At 30.9% G+C, this 23,033-nt stretch overlaps 4 protein-coding genes and 1 long non-coding RNA gene across 8 annotated transcripts in view; 1 reads left to right on the top strand and 4 right to left on the bottom strand.

Annotated features, from left to right (window-relative positions):
- The window catches only part of LOC108568186, an 8,279-nt gene extending 6,814 nt beyond the window's left edge, over window positions 1-1,465 (bottom strand). The window contains exons 1-4 of one of the 3 annotated variants that reach the window (XR_001891291.1): window positions 784-1,465; window positions 544-596; window positions 293-344; window positions 42-93 (exon numbers count right to left, since the gene is read on the bottom strand). This is a non-coding gene — a long non-coding RNA (uncharacterized LOC108568186). Of the gene's footprint in view, window positions 1-41; window positions 94-292; window positions 345-543 lie in introns of all 3 variants that reach the window. The other 2 variants (XR_001891290.1, XR_001891289.1) reach the window with 2 other exon arrangements.
- A 477-nt stretch (window positions 1,466-1,942) lies between these two features.
- LOC108568206 lies at window positions 1,943-4,495 on the bottom strand. Its single transcript, XM_017929153.1, has 2 exons — window positions 4,202-4,495; window positions 1,943-4,148 (listed from the first exon to the last, which is right to left on the bottom strand). Exon 2 carries the CDS (start codon window positions 4,127-4,129, stop codon window positions 2,030-2,032), a length of 2,100 nt encoding a protein of 699 aa, XP_017784642.1. The 5' UTR covers window positions 4,130-4,148; window positions 4,202-4,495; the 3' UTR covers window positions 1,943-2,029.
- A 333-nt stretch (window positions 4,496-4,828) lies between these two features.
- On the bottom strand, window positions 4,829-9,595 carry LOC108568171 (DNA topoisomerase 2-binding protein 1-A). The gene is made up of 13 exons (XM_017929106.1): window positions 9,153-9,595; window positions 8,961-9,100; window positions 8,657-8,900; window positions 8,344-8,606; window positions 7,894-8,269; window positions 7,402-7,831; window positions 6,614-7,351; window positions 6,076-6,563; window positions 5,884-6,018; window positions 5,643-5,831; window positions 5,333-5,587; window positions 5,060-5,271; window positions 4,829-5,009 (listed from the first exon to the last, which is right to left on the bottom strand). The coding sequence occupies exons 1-13, from the start codon at window positions 9,243-9,245 to the stop codon at window positions 4,829-4,831; spliced, it is 3,744 nt and encodes a 1,247-aa protein (XP_017784595.1). The 5' UTR covers window positions 9,246-9,595.
- Window positions 9,596-10,288: 693 nt separating this feature from the next.
- LOC108568203 (DNA polymerase alpha catalytic subunit) lies at window positions 10,289-15,160 on the bottom strand. 2 transcript variants are annotated; one of them, XM_017929150.1, is made up of 9 exons: window positions 15,032-15,160; window positions 14,783-14,977; window positions 14,180-14,730; window positions 13,914-14,111; window positions 13,699-13,863; window positions 13,459-13,644; window positions 13,026-13,404; window positions 10,598-12,955; window positions 10,289-10,540 (listed from the first exon to the last, which is right to left on the bottom strand). In XM_017929150.1, exons 1-9 carry the CDS (start codon window positions 15,048-15,050, stop codon window positions 10,329-10,331), a joined length of 4,263 nt encoding a protein of 1,420 aa, XP_017784639.1. In that variant the 5' UTR covers window positions 15,051-15,160; the 3' UTR covers window positions 10,289-10,328. The 2 variants fall into 2 exon arrangements, with proteins under 2 accessions (XP_017784639.1, XP_017784640.1); XM_017929151.1 differs by having other exon boundaries at window positions 14,180-14,727.
- A 1,595-nt stretch (window positions 15,161-16,755) lies between these two features.
- Window positions 16,756-20,292, top strand: LOC108568205 (ATP-dependent RNA helicase bel). Its single transcript, XM_017929152.1, has 5 exons — window positions 16,756-17,008; window positions 17,873-18,487; window positions 18,546-18,883; window positions 18,942-19,957; window positions 20,014-20,292. The coding sequence occupies exons 1-5, from the start codon at window positions 16,964-16,966 to the stop codon at window positions 20,100-20,102; spliced, it is 2,103 nt and encodes a 700-aa protein (XP_017784641.1). The 5' UTR covers window positions 16,756-16,963; the 3' UTR covers window positions 20,103-20,292.
- Window positions 20,293-23,033: the final 2,741 nt, after the last annotated feature.

Genomic DNA, 23,033 nt, shown 5'->3' with positions numbered 1-23,033 from the left:
ATTGCTATTTAATTTATGTACTATTACAAAGTCTGCTTTACCTGTCTATCATCAGCTTAGTGGACATCCAATGCCAACAATTGGGAAACACTTCTGGAAAAGGATATAAACTTATATTACAACTGTAAAATAATGATAACTAAATTAAAAAATAAATAAAAATGAATCAGAAACAGCCTCTAGCATGAATTTGTCTTTTATTACTTTTCAGATAATGTAGGTAAGATATTATTGATCATCACATAGATATTATAGCTATTTAATTTATGCACTATTACAAAGTCTGCTTTACCTGTCTATCATCAGCTTAGTGGACATCCAATGCCAAGAATTGGGAATCACTTCTGGAAAAGGATATAAACTTATATTACAACTGTAGAATAGTGATAACTAAATTAAAAAATAAATAAAAATGAATCAGAATCAGCCTCTAGCATAAATTTGTCTTTCATTACTTTTCAGATAATGTAGGTAAGATATTATTGATCATCACATAGATATTATTGCTATTTAATTTATGTACTATTACAAAGTCTGCTTTACCTGTTCAGCAGTAGCATGGTTTTTATCCAATGCAATAGAATTGGGAAACACATCTAGAAAAAGATATATAACAACTACATAATATTGATAACTAAATTATATAAAATATCTAATGGATTTTAAAAAGTGGTGCATCAAACTTATAGTAACTTTGCAGCCAGATGATGATTATCATCATCATGAACATATATGATATCAAATATATGCCATTTTTCAAATTATAACCTAAAATTTAATTACGTTAAATTCCGCCACATGGTGCTTATTATTCCCACAATGCAATATTTGACAAAGGGACTTTGAATGTACTACTTACCATCATATAGTTGTACAGTATCGTTTTAAAATAAAAGTGAACACGTGTTCGATTCATTTTATTACCGAAATTTTAATTCACCGTTAAATCATGAAACAACATTAACTAACACTATTTCATAAGTAAATTCGAGTTGTTTATGATTAATTTAGTGAGGATATAAATAAAAAATAACCCTTTTGGAAAATAAAGAACAGTGAATTAAAATAAATAAATGCGTCATCAATGCAATATGAGGCGCCAGCAACACGACAGCACACGACAGACAATTTTGATTTTGTGATATTGCATCACAGTACAATCATGGGGTGGGATTTGGTGGGTAAATTTGATTCGCTTTCGACAAGACTTTCGGTCAGCTATTCCTGACCTATGATTTTTATGATGTGCGCAGTAAAGTCGCTAGTTAATTAATTCGCCGCTTTAACAACGCCTATCTGACTAAAATACCTATATCACTAAATTATTTTTATGTTATTTAAAAAAAACCTAACCGCCACTTGACCTAGACCACTGCATATGAAAATATCCATATTACTAACATTTTCTCGGACCTAGGGCACTAGTGTGGATAAGGATATAAATACGTCTATAAATTATTGATATGTATTTCTAAAAAAAAACCAAAATCAATACAATCAAAAAGAAATGTAATTTATTGTTGTACAGAAAAATAAGTCATAATAAATATAGGGTATGCATTTATTACATTGAGATATCGCGAATCAAACTGTGATAACTGCTAAATGATTTATCACATTGAGATATCGTGTTTCAAACTAGGATAATTGCAAAAATACAAAAATTGAACACTGTACCACAGATCACAAATGTTTCTGAATCAATGGCGTCTAAAGTAAACAAAACTATAAGCGCCGCGATTGCGCATTCTCATAAATTATAGGTAAAGATTAGAGAACAGACTCGCTTCTCAAGTTTCGTATTTAAGTGGAATGGGTTAACAAAGATAAGATGTGCGCGTTCATCTTTTTGTTTTTAATAAAACATCTTTTTGAAAGTTTCTGTATTTAATTAAAAAAATACACATGTAAAATATAAAATCTATACATACATTTTCTTGCATAATATAAATGCATTAATAAACAATATTTCATTCTAAAGTACAAGCACTTTGCTTGTACAAATAATAAAAAAAAAATAAGACATATCCTAACTAATATTATAGATCAACTCTCCATCATTTATTGTTGTTATATTTTGCCCTGATCTAACATTGTCTTCAATAAAAGTCTTTAGCTGTTTCGTAACAGAAGGCATAATAAATATTTTTGATAACAAATTGTAGCATGGTTTACTGCAATTTAATATAGAACAAGCTAGCATTTTATCTAGTTTAGTGTATAGTCTTCCAAATTTCTCCCTATGTGTATTGTTAAGCTGACTTCTTATGAAGGACTGGACTTGACCACTTAGTAAATGAAAGCTTTCAAATTCTTTAAATGACTCAGCCTTGTTTTTTAAAGAAATTACTTTTTTCTCCATATGTCTTAATTTTCGTTTCACACCTGTCATCTCTTTAATTTTCGCTTTCTTTTCATTTTCCATATTCATTATTCTTGCTTTTAAATTTGCTATTTCCATTTTCATTTTAGTTTCAGAATCTACTTGTATCACACCCTTTGTTCTATAACTATTGTGGATTATAGTAGATGCTGGTATTTGCTGTGTTTCAATGCTTTTGAACATGTTTACTGACTTTGTGTTTGTTGAATTGTCCTTCTCTTTTAGCAAATCTAAGTTCATACATTTGGAAGGACAAATCTGGCTTGAAATATCTGTTATTTTCATATCACTTTCTTCAGAACTATTTCCTATTGTAGAATATGTAGATAATTTAGTTGTTGCATCTTTTTCTTTTGATGTATGAGGATTGCATGAATCTTTTTTTAATATTTTATTTTTTGCAAGTTTGAAACGTGGATTTACAATCGTTCCCATTTTGTTCACATGCATTTTCTTTTTCTTTCTTGTAACCTGCATCGGAGATGCTAATGTTCGTAGTATTTTATATTTTCCACTATTTTCTATCTTCGATATATCCGATGCTTTTATTTTTATAAATTTTATGGGATTCGAAACTGAATTAACGTTGTGGTTTTCAGGTTGTGATATTTTAATACCGCCTGAACTTTCTGTAATGATTTCATTTGAAGTAACTGTGTGAATGTCCAACATTGGATCATATTTTCCTAAATTCTCTGTTACAAGACTTACATCTGGTGACTTATTTGTTAATATTGATTTATTTAAGTTCAATTGTAGATTCAAATCATCTTGGCCAATCATTTCTGAAGTTGATATTGGAGGAACATTTTCCATTTTCTCAAATTGTTCTTGTTCTATTTTAATTACGTCTTTTTTTGTTAATTTAGAATTCAAATCTGAAAGTCCATTTTCATTAACTGCAATTTTGGATGACACTAAATCATTTGTTAGCTTTAATAACTCTATTGCTACTATTTTAGGTTGCAAAATTGATTGACACTCATTTTTACAGTTTAAATCTGGCAGAGTATCAGCAATATTCAGATCATTCCCATTGTTTAACAGATATTTAATTTTTGGATCCACATGTTCTTGAAGTTGGATTTTTTTTATTGGTTTAAGTTCTCGTATTATTTTATACTTGCCACTTTTTTCTAAAGCTTCTTTCTTTGATGCCTTTATTCTAATAAATTTGGAATTCTTATGCAATTTACATCCATCATTTACAAATATTGATGCTTTTTTCTCTTCCCCATTTTTAGTACCATTTACCAATAGGCTATTCCTAAGATTTTCAACTTTAATGTTTAATTTCTTATTTTCACATGATTTAGGTTTAACTGGTGTTTTTTTATTTCTAGGTATTAACTTTACATTTTCTCCATCAATTTGTACATATTGTTTTGCAACAACAAATTTTGGACATACATATTTTTTATCTTTTTTTTTTATCACTTCACTTGATGAAACCAAGTTTATACCTTCAGCAATCCTATCAATATCTTTTACTTCTACTGGTATACTTTCTGTTGGTACAGGTACATCAGTACTTTGAAAAGTTGGTCTTAACTTATATTGGTCAGAGAAATGCAAATTGCAAATCTTATATTTTCCAAATTTCCCCACTTCTACTTTGTGAAGTAACTCATTTCCAGTAGCAGCAATCCATTTCTTTAACATATTAATGTCTTTTGGAAATGATCTATATTTTATTTTTAATTTTCTAGATTCACTTTTACATCCTTTAACATTGCAGATATGCATTATGGAATATATTTAACGTCTAAAATGTATATTATTAATATATAGATAGTATTGAAATATTGTTAAACTTACCCAAGTTGTTTATAATTTGATGAAAAATAACACTATCAAGTATTTTATAAATAGATTGACAGGTTATTTAGAGAAAACGGTTCTTTTTGGAAGCTGAATTGTACCAACGGCGTCACCTCACGTAAGATTTTTTAAATAATTTTATAAAGATGAATTGATATTAATTGGAATAGAAGCATTAACAATTTAATTTATATTCAACTGCATTAAAAAATATCGTTACAACTCACTTCTTACACGCACTATCTTGAAAATATTGTTGGTTGGGCCACTGTGGTGGCGTAGTCATCGAATCTTAGTTGAACAGTAGTTCTTATAGAGGCGCCACTGGTGGCAAGCGACAAATAATTTAAATTTTGAAAATTGTTTACAAGAATCCAATGAAGGATTTTCCACTTACGAGAGATGAATGTTACTTAAATAAAATATTTATAAACAAAAATAAGTGCTTAATAAATGTTCATAAAATATAGTTTATAACTATTTTTATTATTATTATTACAAATACATAATAAAAATAGTACAAATTACATTATATATATTCATTACATATTGTATCTACAACTTTAAATAATGTTTAATATATAATAAAGGAAACAATAACAATATAAATAATAATTTAATGATTTATTTAAGTAAAACATATTCTTGAATATTCTTTTTGGTTCTATGAAGATATTCATTTACAAAAAATGTAGTTAGACAAAGAATTCCCTGCTTTGCAAGTGGTGCATAATCTTCGATATTTGTAACAGACTTTTGCTCCAATAAACAATGAGTTGCGTAAACGCTTTCAGTGAATGGTGGACTAAAGATAAACTGATTAAGAATAACAATTTTAATAACATATTAACGTACCTCATGTTGACCACCAAACCATCGCCCGCTTCTATAACTCTTACTATGGGTTCCTTTTTAGCAGCAACGACGATGGCTCTCATATCGTGAAATGCCCCGTAACCACGTTCAGTTATCTCTTTTCTCCAATAATGAACGCATTCGGCTCTCTCTTTATCAGCTACTTTAATCATTGGTAAACATTTCGAATTTCCAAACTCATACTTTTCTTCCTAAAAATGCACAGAAGAGAATTTCAGCCAAACAAAATCAGTTTAGTTTAATCAATATTACATCCAATAATTTTCCAGCTTCTGCAGAATCTTGAACATATGAAGTATGAAGCACCCATTTGCCTGCAGCCATCGATGCTAATAATTTTTCATTTCTACTTAATTTTGGACATATTAAATGAGTGCTAGAAGGGTCATAATTTGTTAATTCAGATACACCAATCCCTAACATTTCCAACATTTTAACAAGCTCTTCCCTTTCCTCCATTTCAACGCCAGATATCATAAACATTAATGGTTTATTTGTTTCTGGGACCTGCAAAAACAATATTTCTTAAAGTTATATAAGCAATAATGAATATATGTATTACATTGGATTGAGCAATTTCCATGTTATCATCCCAACCGACAGTCAACGGTTGAGATTCTTTTTCGTAATACGCTTCTACTGGAATTAAATCCAATTTTTTTGTTGAACTTCGTCTGGTTCCACCGCTAGCACGAATCATGTCTTGTAACTGTTGTAATTTTTCATTTACCAAACTAGTTTCTGAGGTTTCCTAAATAGCACGTATATATTTTTTAATAATAAAAGAAAATATGTTTACGTACTTCACCAGATGGTTCTTTGACAGGTGTAGTGTCCATTGGTTCATCTGCAGGTGGTGTCTCGCCTTCGAAATCTAATTTTGAGCAATAAGGTGTACGGAACTTACTCCATATTTTCTTTTTCAGTTCAGTGAGTGGCTAGAAAATTGTTGCTGAATATATACAATAACATAAATTTATCATAAAACCACTTACTGTACTTAATCGTCTATCTTTAGTCGGAGTAGGTTCTGGAATACCATCTAACCAACGTGCAAATTTTTTTCTGGTCTCCGGTGGCGGATCATCAACTGCATAACACCCTAAAGGAGATGTTGGGGTATCAACATAATCCCATGGTTTAGGAGTATTCGGGGTTGCGTTGTCCACAACTCCCCACGCTTTTTGCAATATTTGATTCACAGGCGTAATTTGGCTTGCAATATTATCTACACTATGCCTGTTATTTGGAGTATTTTCTTTAAAATTTGTTATATCTTTATTAATATCTTTCTTGGGTGTTTGTAACGAACTGTCTAGCGCTATATCCTGTGATGTTGATTGACGCTTAATTTTAGGAGAATATTCGGTTAGTTTATTAATTGATATATTAAGTTTGCTTGCAGTTTCAGAAGCAATTCTTGATCGAATACTATTACTTATAGCAGATTTGAGACTCGTATCAGTTAATCTTGAAAGCATTTCTGAAAGCAATTAATTATTTACCACACACACATATATAGAGAATTAATACCTGTGTTATGATTGAACATGTATTCCTTTTCTTCAGTTTTCTGGCCAAGCAATGCACAATTCAGAACCCAATCTTTTTTTAGTATTGGTAGGCCCCATTTTCTTGCAGCATCATATTTTTTTCCAGATTCTTCAATGCTTATCAAATGAGTTGAAATCAATATATTTTTTTCTTCGCGAACAACTCTTGACAACGAATCTTGCACCACTGCCCCCATTTTCTCGCAAAGCAATTTTAGGAACAATCTTTCAAATAAATCAAAACCACTTACAGCAATCACACAATCTTCTAAAGCATGATTATTCTTGACCATTATTGGTCTGTGGTAGTACATAATTTCGACGATACTGTTATATTCATAACATGCATTAATCCATATATCTGTGACCACTTCAGTAGCGGTGTGTTTAACTTCAGGATTGAATGTTGGTACAATTACGTAATCTGGTATTCCTTTGTAACTATTAGGAACGACAATTCCGCCCATTTTAGTTATAGTATGTATAAGTTCATCTGTATCATCTGACTTATGAGTAACAATTAGAAATTTGAGTTTAATGAAGATATTAGTACAATTAGTATCTTCCATAGTTATACTACATTCAGAAGTACTAGGTTCTGAATTATCACATGCAGGTTCAGTTTTGTCTTGTAATTTAGACTTATCTTGCATACTAATAAACTGTTTACTATTGAAGGAATTTAGCGCTAAAAGGGCAGCCAGCGAATCGTTTTCGTCTAGAAATATTTCAATAAAGACTTGTAACTTGTGTTTCTTGTAAACTTACTGTTTGTTGGAGGTATTGGTAGTTTATATTGCATCATAATTTCATCTGTTTCATTTGGTAATTGTTCAGGAGTAATAGTTTTGCAGGCATTATCAATATCCATCATTGAAACATCAGCTTTAAGTAATCTTAAACCCTTTTTACTCAACGGTGATCCATTTTCAGTGCTCGGGCTCGATAAAATTGATATCAAATACTGGTCTTCAGGCACTGGTTGCATGTTTTCCATACTATCTATCATCCATTTAATAGATACCACAGCGCATGGCAAATCTTTAGCAATTATCAATTTTAGTTCATGACATTTGTTGTCACCAACCACAATATGAGTTATTCGTTCAGAGACCACATCATAACGAGTTGCTCCACTAAAATTCAATACTTTGCAGAGTATTTCTCGCTGTTCTGAAGTAAAACCAGCCAAATAAATCTGAAAACATACATTATTTTCAACACTAAGGTTCGTTATGACTTAATTTAGTATATACGTACATTACATCCATCTAAGAAAGGACCAGCTTTTTTCACTGCTTTCATATTTATTGAATCAACTAACTCACTGCCTTCAAATGTCTGTTTGCATCCCTGTTTCTTGGTTATATTAGGTACAGTTGAATTAATAAGTGATGTGTTCACTGCAGTGTCTTGTAATAGAGATTTTGCAGATAACCCAACAATTTGGCTCATCATTGAAAAATCTGGGTCCATAAATTCTGTTCCTTTTGTAGGAGTTGATGTGCCCTTTTTCACAGAATAATTTCGTACCTCAGGAATAGCATACCCTTTTGCTATACTATCAAATACCCAATCAGCTGTTACACAAACTATATTATTCTTTCTTGCTGCTTTATATTTTTCACTTGTTGAACTAAAATAATGGTCATTCAAGAGAATAATTAATTAAAGTTATATTTTTTTATAAAAACATTTGGTTCTCCTTACCCACTGCATATAAGAAGATCTGTATTTTTCACTACAAGTTGCTTTGAAAAATGTCCTCCATTATCTTTAATAACTTTCATTAAATATTCTTTTTCTGTTGCAGAAGTTATTCCAGTTGCTGATATTTTTAAATTATTAAATATTGGGCACTTATGTTTGTTATACTCATCATTTCTATAATCAATATTTTCAAATATACTTGCATCCCATAAAACATCCACCCATGAAGGTAACATGATCTGCATGCCCATTGGTGCTGCTTTCTATAAATTTTATATTTTATAAGAAGTTAATACCAAATGTATGCACTTACATGATATTTTTCTGATTGAACACTATCTGTTATCAAGTGAGTATTTGTTGGAACTAATGTTTGAGTGTAATATCCTCCCATTGCCTGAATTTTAAATTGAATATCATTCTTCATCTCTTTCTTTAAATTGGAGCAAACCACAATGCAGCCATCCAAAAATATATTTCTTAATGGCCAATCTACATTTGGAATTGGCTTATTATAGTCTATACAATATTGAAGACACAATGGTCCCAAAATTCTGCTACAAAATTACATTATATCTTAAAAACAAAAATTAATAATAATTTAAATATGTACTTACACACTTTTTGTTTTGAGTGCAGCTTCATAAAAGATTCCCTTAAACTCTTGAAATACTAAAAAATCTGTTTTCCCTAGATCAATTGATTCTGCATCACCTTCTCTCACCCAATTTGTTTTCATAAGACTGGTTTTACATCTCTACAATATTTTATTCAACATTTTTTTGTTATATTTCTATTATTTAACATACACTATAACATTGCTGCATGACATCTGAAGTTTGAGTTTCATCTTCTAATTCTTCTGGTATAATAAATGTAACTTTGAATGCCTCCTGTGACATTTTAATATATTATGTTTCTTTGTTTAATAGAACTGCAATAGATATTTGGCGCGCTTGAAAATAACCTCAAAATAGTAAGAGTTACTAACAGTTACCGTATGTTTTTTTTTTAATATATGAACCAAAATATAACTTAGTATTTAGTTATATTTTACTTCACTCTTCTTTATCTTTTTTTCTGTACGAGGTATTACTGCGTGGTACTAAACAGCACTGTGGCTTATGGCCACCAACGGCAAATTTAAGCCACTGTGGTGGCGCAGTCAACAAATATTAAATCAACGGTAACGCTTGTCGTGGCGCCACCGATGAGAATTAATTTGAAATTTGAAAATTACTTATAAAATTTGAAGTAGAAGGAGCAGAATCAAGGGGATCAAGTCATGAGAAATCTGTTGTATAGCCACTGCGGTGGCGTTCCTTAATGCATGAAGAGCATAACGCAGCGCCACAACAGCAAATATAATTGGGCCAAATAATTTGAAATTTCAAACAATAAAATACTTTGGTGTATATTTTACCTATATTTACTTTATCCTTTTAAATAGTTTTTATTACTTTAACGTTTTTGCACTATTTACATTAGGAAACCACAACTGCTTGACTACTTTTAACTGAGTTTGTTCTGATCCAAATAAGTTTAATTATCATTATTAAACATTTTAGTCTTTCTTAAGACTTATATTACTAGTTATTAGTCTAATAATTAGTGAGTATTGTTAAATTGGTAAGAACATATTAGTAAATTTTATTTATTTCAATACATTATTATTAGATTTAGTGAGTAGTAGTAAAATTATTAACTAATATATGTGGTACCGAACTTGTAATAATATAAATGAACATTTAGTTGGCTAAATTTGCAGAGAAGCCTGTAACGATTTATGTAATTGTATAATTTGCAATAAATAGTAATATTAGATAATATAAAAGTAAATTATATTTATAAAATATCACCTTTAAATTTAATAAATATATATTGTAACAAATTCTAAAAATAAAAATAGACAAAAGTATATAAATTTAAAAACACATGTGATTGCTTTTGTTAAATATTTCAATTTATTTCAAATATATTTATGATCATTGGAATTCTGAATCATAATATTCATCATCCACTGTATTTAAAAGATCCAGATATTCACCAGCAGTATTTTTATTCTGCTTGCTTGTAATTGTAAATCCATCAAATAATTCTTTCAAATCGATTGTGCAAAATCCTGAACTTTTCAGAACATTTTCCACATTCATTTTACAATTATTATATAGCAGTTCCAATGCGGGCTCTATTGATTCTAAAACATATATAATATTACTATAATAATGTTATTAAAATTAAGAAAAAAACTTACTTTTATCAACTTTTGAAATATCAAACAATTGCTTATAAGACATTAGCTGCGAATATAGGTCGTTTTCAGTAAATCTTTTATACATAACACCGCTCTTACAAAGGGTACATATGGGATATTTGTTTACAAACGATTGTGGTAGCCTAGCAGTATTATTAGGACATCCTGGATCTTCACATGTTAATTCATTTGAATAGTACCTTTTGATAAAATTGCGTATTGTTTTTACTAGTTCATTTTGTATATATTGTGTACACTCGGCTGGTCGAATATTGCATTCACTATTTGTACATTTTTCAAAAGAAAGTTTGTTGTTGACTAATAGGCTGCTCACACTATTGATCTCTTTGCAACCAATGCAATTATATTTAAACGGTTCAGCGTTCCGAAAGGTTTTATCAAGTTTAAATGATTCATGTACACTTATTTCGCTCGGTTTCTTGACAAAATTTGTTGATTGAATATCTAAACAATTTGCTATTTCATATGCACTTGTTCCTTGAATTGGTTCACAAATTCTTGAAATAACTGGATGAATCTGTTGGGCCAAGTAATAATTTGTATCAATTTTAAGATTAGTAGAAGTTTTTAATTCCTCAATTAAATAAGCCCTCTGTGTTGCAGGATTATTTGTACCATCGTTGCAAATGATGTATGGAACAGTGTCACCAGCTTTGAATTTTTTCCCTTTTTTTTTATTATGACGTAATGCAACTTGCACATGCGGCAATGACTTAGAATCGGCGTATAAAGCTGGATTCTTCGTTAATTGCTTCGTTATTACCAATAATTGTAATGGTACTTTATTGGCAACAATTTCTTCTTTTAATTTACTCAGGTAGCAAAAAATATTCTCCACTCGTTCATCCGGACTTTGTTCGCAAAGAATTTGATTTAAAACAATTCTCCCAGCAGACGCTGCTAATTGCGACCAATCTCTTCTTACAATGTCCAATCCTTTAATTTCTTGTATTTCATTTAACTGTCCATGTTTCCCTTTAACTAACGATACTGCGGCATATTTTTTCTTTTTAAGAAGTAAAAGATATTTAAATACTCCGTCAATATCTAATTCTACTTGTTTATACATTTTATTAATTTCTTGTTTAATGCTTTTTCCGATTTTGAATACTTGTTCATAATCATTTGAATTAGTATTTATCATTATACTATCAGTATCGCCGTAGATGACATCAAACATCAGTTTTTGTGCAATATCTTTAGTATTTATTAATATTTCTCTGCCTTTTTGGGTAACTAAAGCTGCTAAAGGCTTAGCGTAAAATCGAGAATTACTGAAACCCAAACATCCGTACATACTGTTTGCTGTTAGTTTTAGAGCCATTTGTCGAATATTATATTGCATTTGTAAATCTTGCGATAAATCGGAATTATTCATCAATTTTTTTACTTCTCGTCTACTTTCAACTAATTTCCTAATTTCAGATGGTAATATACCAGGCGGTATCGATTTATCTGGAAGAGTTATATCTTCATTGTCGGATAGATTAATGGTTGTAAAGCAAATATTATATTCCTGTATAATACTCGGATAAAGAGAATTGAAGTCCATAAGCAAGATCAATTTATCATAAAACCCAATTTTTGGATCCAAAACCAATCCCCCTGAATAAGCAGGTTTCTTTCTCTTCGAATTAGACTTTTCAAAGTCATCTTTCCTTTTTATATATTTTTCAGGTACTATATAGTCGCGTTCATTAAACGCGTGCATAAGTAAATATTCATTTCTTTCGGAGCGACCTCCCATTAATGTTTTAGACATAACATTGCCTGCAATATTTGTAATCTGTAGTGCTAATGGTAGGACACTTAACTCGTACATCATTTTCAAAATATATGCGGTATCTTGCATGGTAAGAGAAATCATTTTGAACAAATCAAGAGAATTAGTATACATGGAAGGTACATTTTCAGGTTCAATTTCTATACGATGCCCTTCTGGCAGTTTTAATATATACTGACATAATGAATCTAAATCATACGATCTTGATTTAATTAATTCTTTAGCGCTCAGCTTTATGTCACAAACTAAACGACCAGCAAAAAGGCTCTTTTCGATATTATACTTATTAAAATTACCATTCGACCTTTTAATCTTTGATAATCTGCTAAAATTTTGCACGTTTGTTTTCATTAATCGTTCACCCAATATATTTAATTGATAACCGTTCATATCGTGACCAACAATCAGATCAGGATCGATTTTAGAAAATTGTCCTAGAAAATAATTCAGTAAAGCACGTTCAGAGTCCATTTTTTGAACTTTTGTTGCTTTGTATTTGGATAGCGAGGAATGCATATCAACTGGAAGCATCTGGTCATTTAATTTTGTTAAAACTAGAAAAAAAAAAGAAAAATGTATATACATATAACAATTGCAGCTACACTATCTTTAATTATAACATACCACAAAAATGCTCTTGAAACGGCGGTGTTGGAGCTTGCTTATCCACATAATATCGATTATTAATTAGAGAAGATATCAGAGCAATTTGATTTTCACCATTAATATTTACTGCCAATTTTATATTTAAAGCTAAAACAACCAATGGTGGCGGTGGTAAAGGTTTTGTGGCTTGAATTACAGATATGTTAGAATATTTTTCGCAAGTCATCTCTATAGTTGAATATGTATAGGGATTCATGGAGATATCTGCATTTTTAACGCTCAGCCAACAAGGTCCTTTAATTTTTCGATCTAATAGCAAGATTTCGAGGAAACCACTATTTGCTCCAAAAATTCGAGAAATTGTATAAAACCTTTTATTTAAGAAATTAATATTTCCCTAGAAATAATGGAGTTAAAATGATTATTAATTAATTGGTAGTTTCATACTCACAGTATATCTCACTTCAAGATATTCACTGTCTATTGGGACGGTTGAATCAAAAGCATAGTGTTTCATTACTTTCTTTGATTTATACGACAATATTTGATCATTATTTTTCATTTCTGTATTAAATTCTTCATATACATCCTCAAATGTTACTTCTGTGCAGGTTGGTTCAAAAGCTTCATTCAGTTTCTAAAATACAATAATATTATAGAAATATGATAAACTGTATATGCACTTTCATACATATTTTCTTGGTAATAAAAATATCTTCCTTTCAATATTTTTAATGACAACACAACAACTGATAAATTTTTTGTCCTTTTCAGAAAATGTTTTACCAAAAAGTAAAACTACGCCAGGTTTATTTATAGCATCTTCATAAGCATCCCACCAAAAGAATGTGAAAGACTGAAATTAAATAATTAGTATAGAACAAAAACTAAGCATTATACATGTACATTAGTATCATGATTCATTTCTGACATATCTACAGTTAAGTCATCAAAAATGTCTTCATTATCTCCAAAGTTCAGATCATCCACAAAATCGTTTGTTTTTCTTTCCTTGATATTATGAATATTTGGTTCATCATCTATTTGACTAAAGTCAAAATCATCATCAAAAAATATTTCTGAACTAAGTTCTTCAGCTTCTATCTGCAAATATAATTTTGTAATATATTAATTCTGTATCACTAATGATATACATTATTGTCATATCTTACTTTTATATTTTCTACCTTTGATATAGTTTTAATGGGTTCTGCAATTTGGAACAATAATTTGGATTTTTTGTTACTATCATTTAAATTACTGGTTTGTGGTTGTTTTGAATCCTCAATGACTGATTCAGTTTTGGAACTTTCTCCAATCTCTTCTTCTATATTGTTGGTAGTTGAACTACAATTAATTTCTTTCCTAACTTTAGGCTTGCTAGCAGCAAAGTTTTTCATATAGTCTCCAATAGCTTTCTTTTCAGCGATCAATGAAAAATTAGAAATTGCCTTTGGTTTAATTCCTATTTTTGTATCAGGCTTATCTATTTCTGTTAGTAATTCAGACAAAACATTATCTTCATCTAAATTCACAACATCTTTTTTCTTATTAGGTAAATTTGACATCATAAATTGTATTTTTCCTTTCCCAGAATTTTCAGAAACATGTTTCTTTTTTCGTTTCTTTCCTTTGCTTTTCATGGATGCATTAGCAATTGATTCTGAATCCAAATCATCATCAAAAACTTCCCTGCCATCTTCAACATATCCACTACCACCTGCTAAAAAGTTGAATATTCATAATAAAATATAAGAATTATATGAATATATTACCATCATCCACAATCCAATCATCATCTTGTCTCTCCAATATTCTTTTTGTATACTCATTTTCATCAACATTGTCATAAACATTATCGATTTCATCAACTTCATATTTATGTTTTGAACCTTTTAATTCCTTCAATTTCTGAAGTGCAGCAAATCGACCAAATTTATCTGTCTTTTGCCTTTTAACTCTAGGCTCAGCTTAAAAGTTACACATTTTATTAAATTCTTTTCATATATGATTTGAATACTTACCCACAATTTCATCAGACATTTTTACTTGTAAACTTATTAAATAATAACAAAGTATTATTTTATGTATTTTAAATATTTATAACCAACTAAAAAGGGCATACCATGGGGGCATACGAAACACTCACAAACACCACTGAATATTATTTGGCGGTAAAATTAACCTCTGCTATTGAAATCATTGTAACCAACAATGAAAAAAAAAATATTTTATTTACATGTTGGCACAAAATTAATGTGATTTTTTTTTTCATATTTTTTTAACTTTGTTTACAGCTAGGGTTCTCAAACTTAATATCAAAAGTTTTTCGCGGCGCCCCAAGTCAAAACATTGATCTGCATTGATCTATCTCAGGGCGAACTTTATATTAATAGTAGTTATTCTTCAAATAAAAATTAAATATGAATAGAATACATATATTTAAGATATATTTGAATATTATATTAAATGTCTTTATTCTGGCTGGCGAAATTGTTCTTGATATAAGCAAAGTGAAGAAGAAGTCTTTATTCTGAAATGAACTGCTTTTGTGGTCCATGCCCTTGCATAGTTCAGTAATGATCAATGTCATAATAGCCTTACTCGATTAGAATATAATTTAAGTATCATTAAAAGCACTTGTTTGTTTTAGTATTGTTGTGTCCCAATGATGAAATTCTGGACACAGTGGGATATTGGTGTTGTTGCTATGGAATCTCAGTAGTTAGGAATTAAGTAAATCCAATAGGTTTCATAATATCTTTATTAATAAATGTAGCCATTGAGACTAATTCTAAAAGACATATTCTACTTACAAAGTTAATTATTAAGCATTCCCACTGGAATCAGCCCGGGGAGTTTTTGTTTATATGAAAAAGTGAATCGATTATGTCGAGAACATATATTTTTACGCGATTTTTTACTCGTATGCATCAGGAACCATTCTACCTTGTACAAACAAATTTGAGTGTACTTAACGTCTGCAGTAAATAGGCCATTTATAAACAATATGACGAACGAAATTGTTATGTCCCAATAGTAACTCCTATATTTAAATTTCGCGCGATAATGTGTAATCAAATGAAATACGCTTTTAAATACATTCTAGATTTTGTGAAATCCTCAATGAGAAGAAAGGTTATTACTTTCTGCTTTCTTCAATATTTTAATCCTAAAATATTTGATTATAGCACAATTGTTTAAAATAAATGTAACGTGTTCTTAATGTTTTGCTCTGTAACAAAATATATGTAAATATATGTAAAATAGGGGCGGCTGTAGCCGTGTGGCTGTGGTCGTCTGTATTACGAAAATCTGATACGAAAGGTTCAATTCCGAAAAATCAACAAAAATTTGTGGTGGCTGTTAAACCCGAAAGGGGTAGAAATAGGGCCGGAGAGATTTATATCAATAAATAAATTGATATAAATCTCTATTTATTTAAAAAAAATATGTAAAATAGCATTGACGTTATCTTTAAATCAAAGTAATTTTTAAATAAATGTCATATTTGTATTCATCGCAAAACAAAAATCAAAGCCACAAAAATTTTCTGTACAACATCAAAAGTAAATGAATTGTATGAAACAAGATCTATTCTAAATCATCTAGTGTTGGATTTTCGTACTAACTTGTCTGGTGTGAAGTAGTGTAGTAAAGGGACGCTTGTGGATTGGTTTATACATAAAGACGTTGCGTGTCGTTTGTCATGCGCACTGTTGTCCTTGCATAGAAAAGAAAAAGGAGGTTTGCGCAGGCGCTTTTTGAACATAGCGCGAGGACAGAGTGAATAAAGTGGTGTGAGTGAGGAGGAAGGAGACCGTAATTCCAAACGCCTTTTGTGATTTTGCCAAAGACGCTTTGGATACCATTTAGGATAAATATATATTACTAAAAGAGAAATTTCAAACGCTAAGTAACACGAAGTTCTAATCAACGTACTGATTTGTAGTAATATGAGTAATGCACCCAACCACAATGGATCAGGTCTAGAGCAGCAGGTTAGTCGCATTATATTTATACATCCTTTTTATTAGACATTATGTTCGTTGTCTGGCCTTACATGTGTCTAGCATGTAATCTAGAATCTTTGAACTAAAAAATACAAGTATGTTCTTCCACGTTTTTCCGACCCGGAAACCTTAATGGAGGTCGTTTTGCTAATGCTGTGTGGATTTGTGTGTATGTAGAAGTGGATGCGCGTGTGTTCCCCATTATCGATCCACATTTTCAAGTTCAATGCAATTTTACTCTTTGAATAGCATCCATTATGAAAGTTATAATATAAATTTTAATTCCTTCATTTTATACCTATTATGCTAGAACGGTTTTTCTGAATGATTATTTTCGTAAAATATAGTAGCAAAAATGAGCTTATATTCTTTTTTTTAGTACATAACCTACAAATTTTCCTGGGAATTTAACCAAGTGCTTTATTGATTTTAAATTAATGTGTTTGCTGTATGCTTTATTATTGTTAGTTGATTTTCTAATGGCGCTTAAAAATATAAACTATTGCTGATTTTATAAATGTTCCACAATTTCATTTAATTGCTAATAGATTTTTAATTTTGCAACATTTTTTTTAGAAAGATTATCTTTTAAAATAATATTTTAAATAATCTTTTAGATTTTTTTAAGTAATTGTTTTCTTCTTGTCCTTATACACATTCATAAGTGAAGTTATTTGTCATAACTAAATATTTAACATGTGTAATTAATATATTATCAAAACATCTTTATGAAATATTCAATTAATTTAGGGGTCTGTGGGTATCTACAAATTTAATAATATACTCATGTTTTTTTTTTATTGAGTATACATTTGATTTTCAATTTTTAATTGAATTTTATTTTGTTGATAGTTTGCTGGTCTGGACTTGCAGGGCCGCAACAGCGGCGGCGGCAGATATATTCCACCCCATTTACGTAATAAGCCAAACCAATCCAGCACTCCTGATAGTAGAGAGCGCGGAGAATCTCGCGGTGGTGGCAGCAGTCGCGGTGGTAGCAATTACGGTCGCGAAAACTTTAGTCGTGGGGGTGAAAGTCGTGGTGGTGAGAGCCGCGGTAACACTCGCGAGAGAAACGAGCGTTATGGGGATTTCTCTAGCTTTAATACAAGAACTAGACGCGACAATTTCCAAAATGGTGATGGCAGTGATAGGGAGAATTTTGCCCGCGGGGGATCTCGCTATTCAGACAGAGAGCAGCGGGAACTTCCTCGCAATGATCGCTGGCAGGAGCCTGAGAAATCATCCCGTTGGAACGACGATCGTGGCGAAAGTCGCGGTAATAGTAGGTGGAACGATAGCAGAGATGGTGGACGCAGTAATGCAGATTGGACCGTTCCATTGCCTCGGGATGAGCGAGTTGAACTTGAGCTCTTTGGTACCGGTAATACAGGCATCAACTTTAATAAATACGAAGACATACCCGTCGAAGCGACTGGTGAAAAAGTGCCAACTCACATTGCATCTGTAAGTTATCTATTTTATTCATGTTGTGCAGATATACATTATCTAATTTCGTTTTCAGTTTGAGGAAGTACAGTTGACAGAAATAATTAGGCAAAACATAGCTTCGGCACGTTATGATACTCCGACTCCTGTGCAGAAATATGCCATACCGATTATTTTGGGACGCCGTGATGTGATGGCATGCGCTCAGACTGGTTCTGGTAAAACGGCAGCTTTCCTTGTCCCTATATTGGATCAGATGTATGAGCAGGGCCCTCCAGCTAATATGCAACGTAGTCAACGCAGGAAGCAATTTCCACTTGGATTAGTCCTTGCACCTACCAGAGAACTGGCTACTCAGATATATGATGAAAGCAAGAAGTTTGCCTACCGTTCGCGAGTAAGACCGTGTGTTGTGTAAGTACAGTTTGGGAATATTGTTAATGTTTTATTTATAAATTCAAAATTATTTCAGTTACGGTGGATCGAACATTGTTGAGCAGATGAAAGAATTGGACCGGGGATGTCATTTATTGGTAGCTACACCTGGTCGTTTAATTGACATGTTAGAACGCGGTAAGATTGGACTAGATCATTGCCGTTTTCTTGTTTTGGATGAGGCAGATCGTATGTTGGATATGGGTTTTGAGCCTCAAATTCGAAGCATCTTGGAAAAAGATTCTATGCCACGTACAGGTATTCGTCAAACACTTATGTTCTCGGCGACCTTTCCATCTCCTATTCAGATGTTGGCGCGTGATTTTCTTGATAATTATATTTTCTTGGCTGTCGGCCGCGTTGGTAGTACATCTGAAAATATCACACAAAAAGTAGTTTGGGTGGAAGAGCACGATAAGCGCTCTTTCTTACTCGACCTCTTGAATACAGCAGATTTTACACAACCATCATCTGAAAGTTTAACTTTGGTGTTTGTTGAAACCAAGAAGGGAGCAGATTCCCTTGAAGAATTTTTACACATGGATGGATATCCAGTAACTTCCATTCATGGTGACCGCACACAGCGCGAGCGAGAAGATGCATTGAAGGCGTTCAGATCAGGAACTAAACCTATTTTGGTTGCAACAGCTGTTGCTGCTAGAGGATTGGATATTCCTCATGTTAAGCATGTAATCAATTTTGATTTGCCATCAGACGTAGAGGAATACGTTCATCGTATTGGCCGTACAGGGCGTATGGGTAACTTGGGCCTGGCAACATCATTCTTCAATGATCGCAATCGTAATCTAGCAACTTCTATGTTGGATCTTTTGGCGGAAGCCAAACAAGAGGTACCTAGTTGGTTAGAAAGTGTTGCATCTGATGGGCGCTCCGCCAGTTCTGGTCGTAGAGGAGGTAAAGGTCGTTTTGGTGGCGGAGGATTTGGAGGTAGAGATTTTCGTCAGCAAAGCGGTGGTAGCAGTGGTGGAATGCAACGCACTCAACGATCCGGTAGCAGTTACGGTGGTGGAAATAATGGATATGGCGGAAGCGGTAAGTTTACTAATAACATAGTTATCTGCTATATTGATAGTACTTATTTGATGTAGGAGGCTACTACGGCAATGATAGAGGAGGCAATTATGGAGGAAACTATGGCAGCAGTAATAATGCTCACGACACATGGTGGGAGAATTAAATGTTTTCAATATCCACAACCAATAGTAAGCGAGTTTAAAATTATCCCCTCCCAATTTATTTTCAATTACAATCCCCATATCTTATACAATTACCAATTAATTGATAGGTGTACATCCAGGGTTTTTTTTTAATTTAAGAAACTGATTCTTATTTTTTTTTTATTAATAAACAATCCCTTTTATATTTAGGGCATTATATTATTGTATACAATATTTGAATGAAAGATACGTTAATGTTTATTTATTAATAAGATTTGCATTATTTTGTCCACACACTTCTGTCAATGTCATAACCTTCCTGGATGTTTCTTATAATTTTCTTGATTTTATACGTTTGAATAATATAAATGGATTTTTAAACTAAAGTTAATAGTAGGTGACTTTTAGGGTCACTTGGTAGCAATTGTAAAAAAAAATAATATTATTTTTTCTTTTGATACAATGGGTTCAAATTATTTTGCAAATATTGATTTTTTTGCTTGATTTCTGGTTTAATAATACTAATTTTTAAAATAATTTTGCTATCCCAAAAATAAAATATTCATTGCATGACATGTCAAATTCTATGTTCAGATTCACACCATTGATTACAAGGTACAATGTCTTATCTATGTGATTTTACATTAATTTAACAATAAAATTAAGAGTAAATGAAATCTTTTAAATTCCAGTCTCATTTTATCAGTTTTTTTTACTAAACTGATGGAAGTAGCTGTGTTTTTGTATAGTTTATTTACGAATAGACTTATAATTGTCCGATATATGTAAGTTTGGTGATAAAATGAAATTTTGCAGGATCTGATAAAGGAAAATCGTGTTATCACGAAAATAAACAACATTTTTCTTAATTAACTATTTATTATTAATGAGTTATTATTTTAAAAATAAGTAATTGTGTTATAAAATTTGTTGTTTATTTATTTTGATTTTGATGGTGGTTATTTATACAATATAAATAATGTTTAATATTTAAAATAATGTAGCGTGTTGCAGTTACAGCTGTTGAGCGCTAAGAGTATTCTGGTAAATACGACTGTGATATATATCCAATCTTAATGATAAGTCTATTTATTGAAAAGGCACAAATTAATCTAGGCGCATGAAAATACAAAAAATACATTTTTTTAATATTGTACAAAAGAAAAACGAAAATTAAAACGACTAGGGAAATTAAGCCAGTTTTATACTGGAAATGAAAATTAATGCCATTGGAGGCAGTCGTGTTAAGTCGACCATATTCGAGAATTAATCTTAGCGTTGGTTACATAACAAATATATTTGTAGTATATTTAAATTAATATTTTATTTATATTCTCTTCATTCGTGTATAAATTTTATTTTAGTACATGTAAATTACTTTACATTCTCGAATTGAAATAACATACAATTCAGATTCATTTCCTCAAACATCTTTCTTCTCATAATTTTATTGTTATTATAAATAGCGATGTGCACATTTATTTCACAAACTTATAATTATTCCTTTTTTAAATTAATTTTTACTTACTACCCTGTGATAACAGTTAGAAACTTGTGCCTAATGGAGAGTGTTATGATTACAAAGTAATATAATAGGAAAATCTATGGGGACAATTACAATTTTGTGACTTTTATCACGTTCTAAGTTTAAAAAAAAAACATGTATATATATATGCAAATATTAGAACAAAAGAAAATAATGAAATAATTGTTTTGAGCTGTGACTGCAACCTTTGAAACGAGATGAAAAGTAAACAAAGAAAGACTCACTAAGGAAATGTTTCTTTTATTGATATTTAACAAGCAAATTTTAACACTTGAACAGGGTATATCTGACATATGATTTCATATATTTTAATTTCCAGCACTCTGTTCATTGTTTGTAACAATTTATATTGTTAAATAATGATGTAAGATTGTTATTAATACAAAATAATATGGGATGGCAAAATGCTGTAATAATGTGTATACTATCTTTAAGTTGTTCTTAAGTTATTTATACCTGAAGAGCGAATGAAATTATTTAATATTGATTATTGATATTTTATATGAAAATTATCAAAACAAATGAAAACGAAGGAATGCAAGTAATTTCATGTATAGTAATAAACAGTGAAAATTATATAGATATGTTGTGGTAGTTAAAAATATGCTGTAATAGCAAATTTGGTATTAATAAATTTATTTCAAACGTCTTTTATTTTATTGCAATGTTTTATCCATATTCAAACTTACACCTGATTACTTACTAATATTAAATTGTCTATTTTCCCAAAAATTGTATATCATCTATTCTTGAAGATCATTGCGTATTTATTATAACAGCAATTCATGCATACATTCGTTTCCAAAAACAATAAAATTATATACAATCTTAAACAATCTTATTGACAATATTTATTGGAACAACCATGAAATTGTAACTTTAATTTATAGGATCGAAGCAGAATTGATGGCTTATGCGAAGGAAGAGAAGTACATCTTAAGTATTCGTTCCGTGCTATTTTTTATTTTAAACTTTTCGGTTGAACTACTGTGTTCTCTATCATCTATGAAGTTTCAGTCTTATTCTGGGTTTATCAAGTGTTCGAAAAATAATTTCAGTTTATTGTGTTTTTAAATTGTTATTTGTGTGTTAAAATATAATACGTATCAGGTAAGTAAATCGAAACAAATATTTTAGAGGCGTTCAGATCAGGAACTAAGCCTATTTTGGTTGCAACAGCTTTTGCTGCTAGAGGATTGAATATTCCTCATGTTAAGCATGTAATCAATTATGTTTATCCATCAGACGTAGAGGAATACGTTCATCGTATTGGCCGTACAGGGCGTTTGGGTAACTTGGGCCTGGCAACAGGCAATGATCGCAATCGTAATCTAGCAACGTTTATGCTGGATCTTTTGGCGGAAGCCAAATAAGAGGTACCTAGTTGGTAAGAAAGTGTTGCATC

The sequence above is a fragment of the Nicrophorus vespilloides genome, unplaced genomic scaffold (genome assembly GCF_001412225.1).
Source record: "Nicrophorus vespilloides isolate i.1.1-1 unplaced genomic scaffold, Nicve_v1.0, whole genome shotgun sequence".
In the NCBI taxonomy this organism is placed as follows: Eukaryota; Metazoa; Arthropoda; class Insecta; order Coleoptera; family Silphidae; genus Nicrophorus; species Nicrophorus vespilloides.
This window is presented reverse-complemented; position numbering and strand designations above follow the sequence as displayed.

Bases quoted from the DNA above. Each gene is read 5' to 3' on its own strand.
- LOC108568206 (XM_017929153.1), bottom strand. From the start codon at position 4,129: ATGCATATCTGCAATGTTAAAGGATGTAAAAGTGAATCTAGAAAATTA.
- LOC108568171 (XM_017929106.1), bottom strand. From the start codon at position 9,245: ATGTCACAGGAGGCATTCAAAGTTACATTTATTATACCAGAAGAATTA. The intron at 9,101-9,152 runs GTATGTTAAATA...AAAATATTGTAG, and splicing joins TCATGCAGCAATGTTATAGT to AGATGTAAAACCAGTCTTAT. The intron at 5,832-5,883 runs GTACGTAAACAT...CGTGCTATTTAG, and splicing joins TCAAAGAACCATCTGGTGAA to GAAACCTCAGAAACTAGTTT.
- LOC108568203 (XM_017929150.1), bottom strand. The intron at 14,112-14,179 runs GTAAGATATGAC...TTATATTTGCAG, and splicing joins CAAAGGTAGAAAATATAAAA to ATAGAAGCTGAAGAACTTAG. The intron at 13,864-13,913 runs GTACATGTATAA...ATTTAATTTCAG, and splicing joins AAATGAATCATGATACTAAT to TCTTTCACATTCTTTTGGTG.
- LOC108568205 (XM_017929152.1), top strand. From the start codon at position 16,964: ATGAGTAATGCACCCAACCACAATGGATCAGGTCTAGAGCAGCAG. The intron at 17,009-17,872 runs GTTAGTCGCATT...TTTTGTTGATAG, and splicing joins GATCAGGTCTAGAGCAGCAG to TTTGCTGGTCTGGACTTGCA. The intron at 18,884-18,941 runs GTAAGTACAGTT...AAATTATTTCAG, and splicing joins CGAGTAAGACCGTGTGTTGT to TTACGGTGGATCGAACATTG.